Here is a 12,516-nt window from a genome sequence, read left to right as displayed (position 1 = left end):
TGGCTATTCCAGCTAGCGGGGCTGGCCTGAGGGGTATTTTAGATTGGATTTTAATTTGATTTTATATTGGGTGTTAACAAAATTTTAAATGAAACGGCAAAATTAATATTTCTTTTAATTATATTTTAAAATGGTGTTTGTAGGGTTTTTATCTGTTTTTAGCTTGCTGTAAGCCGCCCTGGGTCCGCCAGGAGAAGGGTGGGGTATAAATCTAATAAAATCAAAATCAAAATCAAATCAAATCTCCTGTGGTTCATAGAAATGTGGAGAGTGCTAAAAAGAGTGAAGAAATTTTTAGAATGTTGTTGGAAGAAGACAAGGGATGAATCTATCTGATCATGAGTTAGAACCACTATTAAGTCAAACCTCCTAGCAGTAAGACCAGTTAAACATGAATACTTCTCTGTTCTTATTGCATTCACAAAGTGTTTCAAAATGGTCCTGTTTAGGGCTACATGGTCCATTCTAAGTAGAGAGGATGGACAAAGATAAAGGTTCTTTCAAGCAACTTATCTTGACTGGGGAGAAATGCCAAACTACTAGTTAGAAGGATGGCATTAGGCTACCTAGTGAAACCAATGTAAGGAGAAAGTATAGGGACACAGGGGGCAAGCTTAAGGGAACACAGAATCTGGAAACATTATTCTTTCTCTGTTCTGGTTTTGGACAAATATTGCCTCATAATTTGAAGCTTTATGGATTCTCTTGGAAGTCTCTAATGTGCTTCTCCTAGATGTAGCATCAGTTTATAGAAAGAAAAAAAAATCTAAACTGGAATCTGGGTTACTCTGAAGATAAGAGTACCTACCAGACTCATCCCTCCCCATCCGACTGGTGAAAGGTTTTGCTCTAATGTTTTGCAGGAGATAGTCAAATCATGTTTTTTAAATTCCATCCAACATAAAAAGTCCAGCAGAAACAAGAAATAAATAAAGATGAAGGTAAAAATCTTCAACATTAGATGTAATCTTGACTGAATTTCACATTAATGCTCTTATTAACTTCATTTTCTCCCAGACCTTTACCTACTAAAACACTTTGATTCTAACACATTAGTCAGGTTCTTGAAATAATGAAATAATGATCCTGCACTATATTCTCTCATAAATCTCATATTATTTTGTAGAATTATTTTTATTATATTTCTAAATATTATCTACTAAATAAAAAGAGGAAGATTAATTTCATATCTACTAAATTCTGAGAAAGTCAAATGGCTTAAAATTCAAATAATACATTCACAGGATGACTGCATGAAAAATTTAAAAATGTTAATAAGATTTTCTGTTGTCATGTAAATAATGAACTAGCTTTGTGCCTAAAGTAAGAATAGAACTTCTGGACTCCTAATTTTCAGTTCAGTGGCTTTCTTCATAATATCTAATTCAATCTTCCTACACACATTAATAACAGTTAATATTATATGTGATGATCTGGTTAAGACATTAAATAATTCCCTATGCTCTTGTATGGAGCAGAATTTTGGGGTCTACATTCTATTACACTATTAGAACAACACAGTCCCAGCACCTGAGATGTATTTTGAGTGTAGATCTAAGGACATCTTCTACAGCAATTAGAGTTGAATTGAAACAATTTATTGTATAATTCAGACAGAATCAGAGTTTCACACATGCATAATAGCTAGCTCTTTATCACTCCTTAGCCCACTTACAAATACCTGATACCTATTTTATACATTTCACAAAGACTTTTGACTATGGTTGAAACAGGCCAATTACCAGTGGCAGATAAACTAATTGGTCGATTACCAATTAATGGCATTTCACCTGAGATAGTGAGAACAGGCAGCATATACAGAACTTTAATCAATCAGTCAATCAAAATAAATATTGATATAGCTATTACCCTTGTAATCAATATGAGAGAAACTTTAAAGCAAGTTTCTGTGGATATGCAACTGCATGCAATACAGGCTTCTAAAAGTTATTTTCTCTCATTGAAATATCCAATCTCTGAAGAACATCGCTAGGGAACTGTAAGACAGTATAAAAGTAGTCTGATATGGGGACTGCATATTCAGAGGAAATAAAAACTTGTTGTAGCTTATATGCTAACCGGTTGAATAGCCCTCCATTGAGCATTACAGTTTTAAATTTTTATAAGATTCTATTTATGTGTCAATAATGCTCTAATTTGAATATCTGCAAGCCTTCTAAAATCCTATTTAAGGCTAACCAAGTGTAGACATTATTTCAACACTACTGCTTGTTTCCTACAACTTTCTCACCTTTTCAGCAATTTAACTACCTTGACTGATAAGGAACATTTGGAAACCTGGTTTTCAAACAAACAAAAAAAAACCTTGTCAACTATTTTGTAAGACTTCAATGCCTTGAAAAGGTTTTGTCTCTGTATGGATTTCTTTCATTATCATCATGTATTTTGAATATATATGATAGAAATGTTTATTAATAGAATGAAAAACAGTCTGCATGCCAAGAAAGAGAATCTCTGCAAAAAATGATGTGCTGTTTTATTCCCTTGCATCACAGACTTGAACATGAAGAACTCTTCCACTGTTACAAAATTCATCTTGATAGGTTTTTCGAGTTCCCTTGAAAATGAAATGCTCATCTTTTGGACGTTCTTCATCATTTATGGATTGGCTATGGTAGGAAACTTCCTAATCATCCTAGCCATCAGTGTCTGCAAGAAACTTCACACACCCATGTACTTTTTGTTAATCAATTTGTCTATTATAAATGTATGTTCAATTTCTATAATAGTTCCCAAATTATTGCAAATTCTTATAACCCAGAGAAAGACTATTGTGTTTCCTGGCTGTATTGCACAGGTATTTCTCTTCACTTTGACTTTAGGAACAGAGCTCCTGCTTCTTGCATTTATGGCTTTTGATCGCTATGTTGCTATCTGCCAACCTCTGCAATATACAGTAATTATGAGGAAAGAGGTTTGCTTTGGGACAATGGTTGGACTTTGGCTGATAGGTATAATAAATGCCTCAGTTCAGACAGGACTTGTACTACAGCTTTCCTTCTGTGATTCAAACATCATCAATCATTTCTTCTGTTATCTACCACCAATGTTCAAGATCTCTTGTTCAGACACAAGCCTGAATGAAATCATGGTTTTTGCAGCTTCTGTTGTCATTGCCCTAGGCAGCTGTACCCTGACCTTCTTATCTTATTGGTTTATACTGAGGAGCATCTTCAGAATCCGTTCCACAGAAGGAAAGAAGAAGGCCTTCTCCACATGCTCTTCTCATCTCTTGGTTGTCAGCTTTTACTATTCCACCATTATCTATACATTCCTCCGTCCTGCTTCAATGTACTCTTTAGAGGAAGACAAGGTGATTGCTATTATTTATTCTGTGGTCACTCCAGTCCTCAATCCTCTTATATACTCTCTGCGAAACTCTGATGTTAAGCAAGCTCTCAGAAAATTATTTGCCAGAAAATTCTTCCAGCAAGATCTGTTTTAATGAATTATTTTCAAGTCTTCATGTGAGTGGCAAAAAATGTGCAGATAATTTGGTAACATGCATACTCACCATATATATTCTGAGGAAGGTGAAGGTTTTTGTTTTGTTTTCTCTTTATTTATATTACTTATTAATATTATTGTGAAGTACAACATAAAAAAGTCTACATTAAATTGCAATTATATATTAAAGGAAGCAGACTCATCCATTTTACATGCTTAAATAAATCCAAGATGTGACAGGAATAAAGGGAGATTTATGGTGGCACAGTGGTCAGAATGCAGTATTGCAGGTTAACTCATTGCTCACTCACTCCAGGAGTTCGATTCTGAGTGGCTCAAGAGTGACTCAGCCTTCCATCCTTCTGAGGTCGGTAAAATGAGCACCCAGGTTGTTAGGGGCAATATGCTGACTCTGTAAACAATTTAGAGAGGGCTGTAAAGCTCTGTGAAGCAATATATAAGCTTAAGTGCTATTGCTATTGCTATCCCATTTTAGAAAATGTAGTTTCAAAAAGCGAAACAAATTTTCAATTTCAACTGCATTAACATTCAGGCCATTGTCATCTGTCTTTTATTTTTTGTATCAGTAGACTACAACGTATGTGATGGAACATACTTTTCCTCCCCTTTCCATACAGAGTTAATAATAACTAAAGAGAGTATGAAGTATTGCTGTCCATTACTGTTAATATGTTGAATCTCCTTGCTTGAAATGTTGCTATACTGAACATAGAGTAAGTACATGGTGACATGCAATATTTTATGTATGCATATGTAAGAAAGAGAGGACACTCTTTGCTCTTGGTAAACTTTAAGGAATATTTTGAATCTAATTTTCTTTACAATTATGTGTATACATGGCATGTATAATTGGTAGGTTTTTTTTCCCTCTTATTGCTTGGCTAGAAACTATTACAACGTGCATTCATAAATGCATTTATTCATATAGGTCTATAAAGGTTAATAAATGAATATAACTGAAATAGACATTAGACAAAATAAGACTTAATAACTTCAGTAACCTGATACAGTTTACTATTTAGGTTCTAAACCTACAAATAAGTAATATAAATTACATATTGATAAGGAGACAGTGCATAAAGATCAATGTTGACTAGACAATGTAGTGAAGAATGTCTATGTGTCCATGCATTTATGTCCATAATAGAATTCAAAAATAAAAATTGCTAAGAGTTGCTATAATACCTTGCTCACAAAGTATTATCATTAATAAATAATTATTGTTTATTAATCCATTTAATGTAAAGTTTAACCCACTTAATATAAAGTTTCACATAGTTTCCGAAAAAAATCGTGTATAATTAAGAACTTATAAGCAGGCCTGGTGGAAATATATAAGGGTCAGATGTCTTTTTTTCCCAATGAAGATGATTGTATGTGTTGTGTTACATGCATTAATTCATTTTGTATCAAGGAACAATGATTGTGGAGCCATTGGAGGAAAGTAGATAAAATTGGAGAGTGGAGAAAGGAATATTTCCTTTCCTGGAGAAAGGAAGATTCAGCAATTGTGGACTTAGTAGGAGAAAGCAAAATCAGGAAGGGACTGACTAGAAGAAAAAACAGAACAAAACACTGCTGAAGTTGGAAAATCTTATTAGAAGTTGCTGAGAAGAAGCTTGATCTTAGTCCAGGACTTTTAATACAAGGAAAGTTGGATTTCTCCATCATCTTCATTAGGTTAAAGCAAGTCTTGATATGAAAATATAATGTACCGTTTACTTTTATAAATAATAAAATAAAATCAGAATCTTCATTACAGTCATTGATCAGTGTAAGGTAATATAAAGCTATCAGATAAATAACAGTAACACCCACCCACCCACCCACCCACCCACCCACACACACACACACACACACACATACATATCAGGGTGTTTGTGCATCCTTACAGTATATGTGTGTTGTGTGCATATACGTATACACCCATAAAATTTCCTCTCTCTTTCCATGCATGTTATTTCATGCTATAATATAGTATTAGTTTCACATCAAGATACAAGGCTATTATTTTGATGTTCTGTATAAGCTAAAAATTTCACATAATTTGTAGTTTCCTTCTCAATAAATTATGGTACAATGTTGTGAAAGTAACTCATTGTGAATGTCTTAGTTTTTAAAAGCTGTGAGCTATAATGCACTGTATCAATACATTTGGTCTTTGATACTTAAGCAGATGTTCAAACAGGTTCTGAAGCTTGGCAAAACTGCCCATCAAATATTAAGTTTTGGAAAATAGTTTCCAGAGATAGTAATCCAGTCTGTTTGTTGTGCCATTTTTTTAAACAATAGCTGATTTTTAAACATAATTTTATTAGTATTTTAATTCTGTATGTATTTATATGTGTCTGCATCTGTTGTTGTTTGCCCATCGATTTCGATGAAGACCTTGACATCTTATGGATTATGGGCCATCAGCGGCGTGTCCGTAGATGGCTGATGAGACCAATGTTAGCATCTGTATGTATATACTGTATGTATATACACACACAAATACAAATACATACATGTATATTTTCAAATGATTGAATATTGTTTTCATTGTTTTGCAATTATTTTGATTTTTCTAAAATATTTGGTCCATTATAAAGATTACTCTTTTTTTTTCTTATATGCCACACTATTTATCAGTTTACACTGATTTCCTTTACATGATATACAGTGGGTAAATCCAATTGTACATCATCAAAGAAACATGTATTTTATGTATAACCTGAAAATGCAAGGAAGAGATACAGTAAATATCATAAAAGTTGGAATAGTGATCATTTTGCTTTATATTTCTCTAGTTTGGAGCCTCTATTAGTCTTCTGTCCCAAAATTCACACCACATGAAAAGTCTGAAAAAACTCCTTCTAAGCACTGTCCAAACAGGCTAGAATTTCACAACCACTGTGAAATTCTCAGTCTATATCAAAGATGTCCAAGTGTTTTCTAGCTCATTCAGTAAAGTCCATCTGTTTGTGGGCAGATAGACTTCATTGTGGGTAGCATACCTGAAAATGTCAAGGAGCAGTGGCAAAATCCTTGAATACACTTGATAATTCCAGGTCAAATATGCTGGTGAGTAACCATGAAGCAAGGTAATGCCCCAATCACAAAGAGTCAAGCAAGAGGAAGAATAACCTCCCTCCCCTTTCCCCAAACCATGACTAGAATCGTTTATCATAGGACCATTCAGCCTTAAAGTTCCTAAATACATAGGAAGTCCTTTATGCTATGGCACACATTAATATATTAGATGTGATGTGCCAAGAAGATCAGTTGGCATGTCTGACTTGCTTATTCCTGTTTAAGGCTGATAAGCAAGGAGAGACAGAAGCCCTTGTCCTTGTTTTGCAGCTGTTGTTGTGACTGGCTTCTACCTAAACCACTTAGGTATCTCTTAGATGATTTATTACAGTCTTTAGTTAATTGATTCCTATTCAAGGGGAAATATGATTCAACATCATTATTTTGCTACAACCATCAAGTTGGCCATATAAAAGCCATGATGGAAAAGATTGGACTTCATTTCCAAAAATGGGGGGGTGATCACTGTTGTTGTAGAAGAGTATTTGGGAAAAAATAATATAATTTATTTATTTGTTTAGTTCCAGTTTGGGTGACCCTAAATCATCCAGCAGCTCTACTCAAGACTAAGCATTAAAATGATTTTATATTATTATCATTAAAATATTAACTACAATATTTAGCCCAAATTTTTCTCCATCCCAGAGGTTTAATCATCAACTGTGGGAAATCTAGGACTTTTCAAATGTTTTCTTAATGGAGATATCTATTAATGGATTGCAAAATGCCAAGAAACAGGATTGCAAAATGCCAAGAAAGTGATGTGCTGTTTCATTTCTCTGCAAATCAATCTTAAAAATGAAGAACACTTCCACTGTTAAAGAATTCATCTTGATAGGTTTTTCGAGTTCCCTTGAAAATGAAATGCTCATCTTTTGGACTTTCTTCATCATTTATGGATTGGCTATGGTAGGAAATTTCCTAATCATCCTAGCCATGAGTGTCTGCAAGAAACTTCACACACCCATGTACTTTTTGTTAATCAATTTGTCTATTATAAATGTATGTTCAATTTCTATAATAGTTCCCAAATTATTGCAAATTCTTATAACCCAGAGAAAGACTATTGTGTTTTCTGGCTGTATTGCACAGGTATTTCTCTTCACTTTGACTTTAGGAACAGAGCTCCTGCTTCTTGCATTTATGGCTTTTGATCGCTATGCTGCTATCTGCCAACCTCTGCAATATACAGTAATCATGAGGAAAGAGGTTTGCTTTGGGACAATGGTTGGACTTTGGCTGATAGGTATAATAAATTCCTCAGTTCATACAGGACTTGTACTACAGCTTTTCTTCTGTGATTCCAACATCATCAATCACTTCTTTTGTGAGCTGCCACCAATGTTCAAGATCTCTTGTTCAGACACAAGCCTGAATGAAATCATGGTTTTTGCAGCTTCCATTGTCATTGCCATAGGCAGCTGTACCCTGACCTTCTTATCTTATTGGTTTATACTGAGGAGCATCTTCAGAATCCGTTCCACAGAAGGAAAGAAGAAGGCCTTCTCCACATGCTCTTCCCATCTCTTGGTTGTCAGCTTTTACTATTCCACCATTATCTATACATTCCTCCGTCCTGCTTCAATGTACTCTTTAGAGGAAGACAAGGTGATTGGTATTATTTATTCTGTGGTCACTCCAGTCCTCAATCCTCTTATATACTCTCTGCGAAACTCTGATGTTAAGCAAGCTCTCAGAAAATTATTTGCCAGAAAATTCTTCCAGCAAGATCTGTTTTAATGAATTATTTTCAAGTGTTCATGTGAGTGGCAAAAAATAGGCTAAACCTGAAAGGAATTTATATTCTGCCTGTCTTTCTCACCTCTCCAAATATGATTATCCCAGGTTGGAGAAATTAAACAAAACAAATCTACATTGCATAATAATAAAATAGTGAATATTTTATTTGTATGTTTGTGTTTATATTTAGGAAAGATGTAAATTGTTTCTGTAAATGCTTTTTATTACAGGATATTAAATCAGCCCCAGAGCAATAATTAGGCTTTTGTTTACAAGAACAACTTAGACTACATTAATATGCATTCATACACTTTGGATCCTTGAGAATTTTTAAAATCCAGCTGAAACAGAAGTGATTTAGAGTGGAGCAATGTTTGAAGAGAACTTGAATAATTTCTCTTGATTAATAGTGTATTCCTATTCATTAGATATAATTTACAAAATGAAATGTTGCTATAGTAGAAATGGATGAAATATACAATGGCAGTCAATATTCTACTATGCTTGTTATTTGGTAGACATGTATGACAAAGAGAAATACTACTTTTCTTGCAATTGATTGAATTTAAGTTATAATTTTACAATGTCTCATTTAGTTCTTAATTATTGTTTTTAATTATTTCTGTATATGCAGTATGTATAATTAGTGTTTTTATAAGATTATATAAACACTTATTTTTATTTAGGCTATAGCTTGTTAAACACATACAGCTATTTTTTTTTCATTTGGATACGAGGGTAACTAAATTTTCATATTGCAGCCTTAGAGCTAAAAGGAAGTAATTTATGTTTCATATTGAGAAACAGTGCAGTGCAACATTTAAAAATAAGTGATTTACTTATAAATAGTTGTTGTATGGGATAGTGGGTACTATATGATATGAACTTATGAATTGTAAACCATTTCATGTTTTTTATATATTTAAATTATTTGTTCAATATCACTAATAATTTGTGTTTCTCAGCCCCAAAGGTGGACAGATGTTTGCCATATAATGTTACCACTGACTTATTTTCTGTGTGTATGTGTACATGTCTGTAGCAAACTTCAAGAAAATTCTAGTTTGAAATATTTCCAGTTTCTCAGAAATTAAAGATATAGCTTATGGCAGGATGAATTGCCTTGAGGGGTTGTAATTAGTCTCAAGGTTAGGGTTTTTGACTAGTTGCTCACTTTGTGTGAAATATCAGATAGGTACCTAGAAGCTTCTTGCTTGATTAAAAACTTGGGAGCCAGCTGTCTGTCTTTTCCTGAAAATATGAAGAGACAGTTTTCTCATGCAATGAAGGTCATACTGTGTTGCACTGTGTGGATTCCAGATGCCTAGTTATCGAGGGGCATAGGCAGCCATTTGAGGAAAGCAGACAAGTTTGGAGATAGGAACGCTAAGCAAATGTTTTTCAACCTCATAAATATTAAGGCAGCTAGACTTTCTTGTGTCTGTGTTTTTAAGACATTTTGCTTCTCATCCAAGAAGCTACTTCAGCTCTAAATGGATGGTAGGGAACGGAAGGATTTATACTCTTTGTAGACAACTGGTCATTTGCATTCTTTTAGAGAGTTGTTGAGGCCACCTGGAGTTTATCTATGTTGTCAGGGTCACCTGAGTAGTGCAAATGGATGTGGAGTCTTCTTGGAACTGCTGAAAGGACTGTGTTGTAGACTGGAGATAGATGATGTTGTATCTTTCCCCCTCTGTTGAGAGAGGGCTATTCAATTTTGACATAGACGGCCTTTTTGACTCCTCTTTCAAACCAACGATCCTCTCTGTCCAAAATGTGGGCTTTGCTGTCTTTGAAAGACAGGAGGTGACCCTCTAGATCAGAGCTTTTCAACCTTTTCACAGATTGTACCAATTTTAGGACATGACAATATTTGAGTACCACCAGTGCTTAGCAAGGTGTCAAAAACTTGATGACTAAAAAAAGGGGAGGAATTTTGGCTTTTACTGATTAGATTCATTTGCTGTTCTAGAAATGGCTAGTTTATAATATTATGGAAAAATAAAAAGTTGAGGTTCAATGTTAATGCTTCATTCTACCATCAACAGAGGAAGTATGTTCTTTTTCCCTTCTCCCCCTCACTTCCCCCCCCTTATTCCTCCCCACTGTGTCCTACTATTTGCTTTTGTATTTTTGTATTTTATTCTATAAGCTAATAAAATGCTACAAACTGTAGAAAAAAAGTAAAAAAGTACCAGTTTTAATTTCTTCGGTGGCTGTTCCTTTGCTGAATCACTTTCCCTTTGCACTGACAAATGTATGATGAATTTATCCATGTTTATTAATATGTACCACTACCAGCTAGTTCAGGGGTCTTCAAACTTGGCATTTTTAAGACTTGTGGACTTCAACTACCAGAATTCCTCAGCCCTCATGGCTGGTTGAGGAATTCTGGTAGTTGAAGTCCACAGGTCTTAAAGTTGCTAAGTTTGTAGACTCCTGAGCTAGCTGGTTTGCCCTTCTGATCTCTTCCATAGTGTAGTAAGAATGCAGCCCCCAATCCCTTCCTTGTACCCTTAAAGACACAGGAATCAAGTGCAAAGCAAGAAAATAAAGAAACACAAACTCCATTTTTTTCTTCTTTTTAAGCTGCCTCAGGAATGTCATGTGTCACAATGTTGCAATTCAAGACTGAAAAGCTCTGGCAATTGCAAAAAGCTTTAGCTTTAAATTAAGCCTGTTTACCTTCAAAGAAAACGTTCTAAAAGCCACAGACAGACTCAATTAAAGGGGGTAAAACTAATTACATTTGTTTGAAGGGATTAAACCTTTCCTGTTGTCTTTTTTCCCCTTCCCCCACCCAAACCACATTCTTTTATAGCCTCTCCTCTCTCCCCCCTTTTTCTTCAGTTCACCTCCAGCTCCAAGCTGCTTCTGAAAGCACCAATCAGCTGGAGCCAATCAGCTGGAGCCCTGCCCGCTCCTGGGGCTTCTGCCAAGCTCAGACATTCCTGCAGCTGCAGGTGCCTCTACCTCAGGCTTGGCTCGCTTTGGCTCATTCCCCTCCCCTGCTATACTTGGCTAGCAATCGCGTACCACCTGCCATGTGGCAAAGTACCACAAGTAGTACACGTACCACTGGTTGAAAAGCCCTGCTCTAGATGACCTCAATGACTCTCTAAAAGAATGCAAATGACCAGCAGAAAAGAAGAAGGCTCTTCCCATCTCATATTTTACTATTTTACTATTCCATCATTATCTATAGATTCCTCTGTCCTGCTTCACTCTATTCTTTAGAGCAGGGGTATCAAACTGCCAGCCCGTGGGCCGGATACATCATGATGAAACCACGCCCACCCCATTGCTGGCAATGGAAAAAAGACATGATACATTGCGACACATCATGTGATGTTGCGAGTTTGACACCCTTGCTTTAGAGGAAGACAAGGTGATTGCTATTATTTATTCTGTGATCACTCCAGTTCTTAATCCTGTTATATAGTCTCTGTGAAACAGAGCTAAAATAATACTGTGTATGTATATATAGAAGTAGACATAATAAAGTATCAACTGAGTGTGGGAATGCTGATTTTGGTCCTGGAGACTGAGAAGTATTAAAACGCGGGGGGGGGGGAAGGGGAAAGGGAAAAGGAATGAGAATGAGAATGGAGAAAAGGAAAGAGGAGGATGAGAGGAAGAGTAAAGGAAAAAGGTAAAGGGAAAAGAAGAACGGAATGAGAATGGGGAGGGGGAAGAGGAAGAGAGGAAGGGGAAAGGAAAAAAGAGAAAAGGGAAAAGGGAAAAATGAGAATGGGGAGTTTGTTCCTCCCATCTACTAGTTATTTTATATGTCTACATTTATGTACACTTATGCTAAACCATCCTCTTTGAATGAAGAAGAATACAATAATATTGCCTTAATTTACTCTGTGATAACACCAGAGCTTAATCCATTATATATTCCCTTAGAAATACATTAAAGAGACTCTAACAAAATTGTTGTGGAGAAAAAAAAAATCTTCCAGGAAAAATAACTTGAATACTTCTTTAACACATATGTTGGTTCACCAAATAGAGATTGAAATCTGGAATTGATTCTGAAGTAGATAAATGAATATTCAATTGCTGTGCATGTTTTCAGAAATAGTTTACATTTTTTTCTGCCTGGCATTCTACATATATCTTGATTCTAGACTCCTGGAATTTCTTCAGTTCATGGCAACAACAACATGGTGAGAAGGCTCTGGAACAAATCTCTTTCTCCCTTTCCAA

The 12,516-nt window shown here is 35.2% G+C and overlaps 2 protein-coding genes across 2 annotated transcripts; both read left to right on the top strand.

Moving 5' to 3' along the window:
- The first annotated feature begins 2,524 nt into the window (after positions 1-2,524).
- On the top strand, positions 2,525-3,466 carry LOC107288425 (olfactory receptor 13G1-like). Its single transcript, XM_015817045.1, has one exon. It carries the CDS (start codon positions 2,525-2,527, stop codon positions 3,464-3,466), a length of 942 nt encoding a protein of 313 aa, XP_015672531.1.
- Positions 3,467-7,359: 3,893 nt separating this feature from the next.
- LOC107288424 (olfactory receptor 13G1-like) lies at positions 7,360-8,301 on the top strand. The gene has a single exon (XM_015817044.1). It carries the CDS (start codon positions 7,360-7,362, stop codon positions 8,299-8,301), a length of 942 nt encoding a protein of 313 aa, XP_015672530.1.
- The last annotated feature ends 4,215 nt before the right edge of the window (positions 8,302-12,516 follow it).

The sequence above is a fragment of the Protobothrops mucrosquamatus genome, unplaced genomic scaffold (assembly GCF_001527695.2).
Source record: "Protobothrops mucrosquamatus isolate PMUCROS unplaced genomic scaffold, P.Mucros_1.0 scaffold550, whole genome shotgun sequence".
In the NCBI taxonomy this organism is placed as follows: domain Eukaryota; kingdom Metazoa; phylum Chordata; class Lepidosauria; order Squamata; family Viperidae; genus Protobothrops; species Protobothrops mucrosquamatus.
This window is presented reverse-complemented; position numbering and strand designations above follow the sequence as displayed.

Bases quoted from the DNA above. Each gene is read 5' to 3' on its own strand.
- LOC107288424 (XM_015817044.1), top strand. From the start codon at position 7,360: ATGAAGAACACTTCCACTGTTAAAGAATTCATCTTGATAGGTTTTTCG.
- LOC107288425 (XM_015817045.1), top strand. From the start codon at position 2,525: ATGAAGAACTCTTCCACTGTTACAAAATTCATCTTGATAGGTTTTTCG.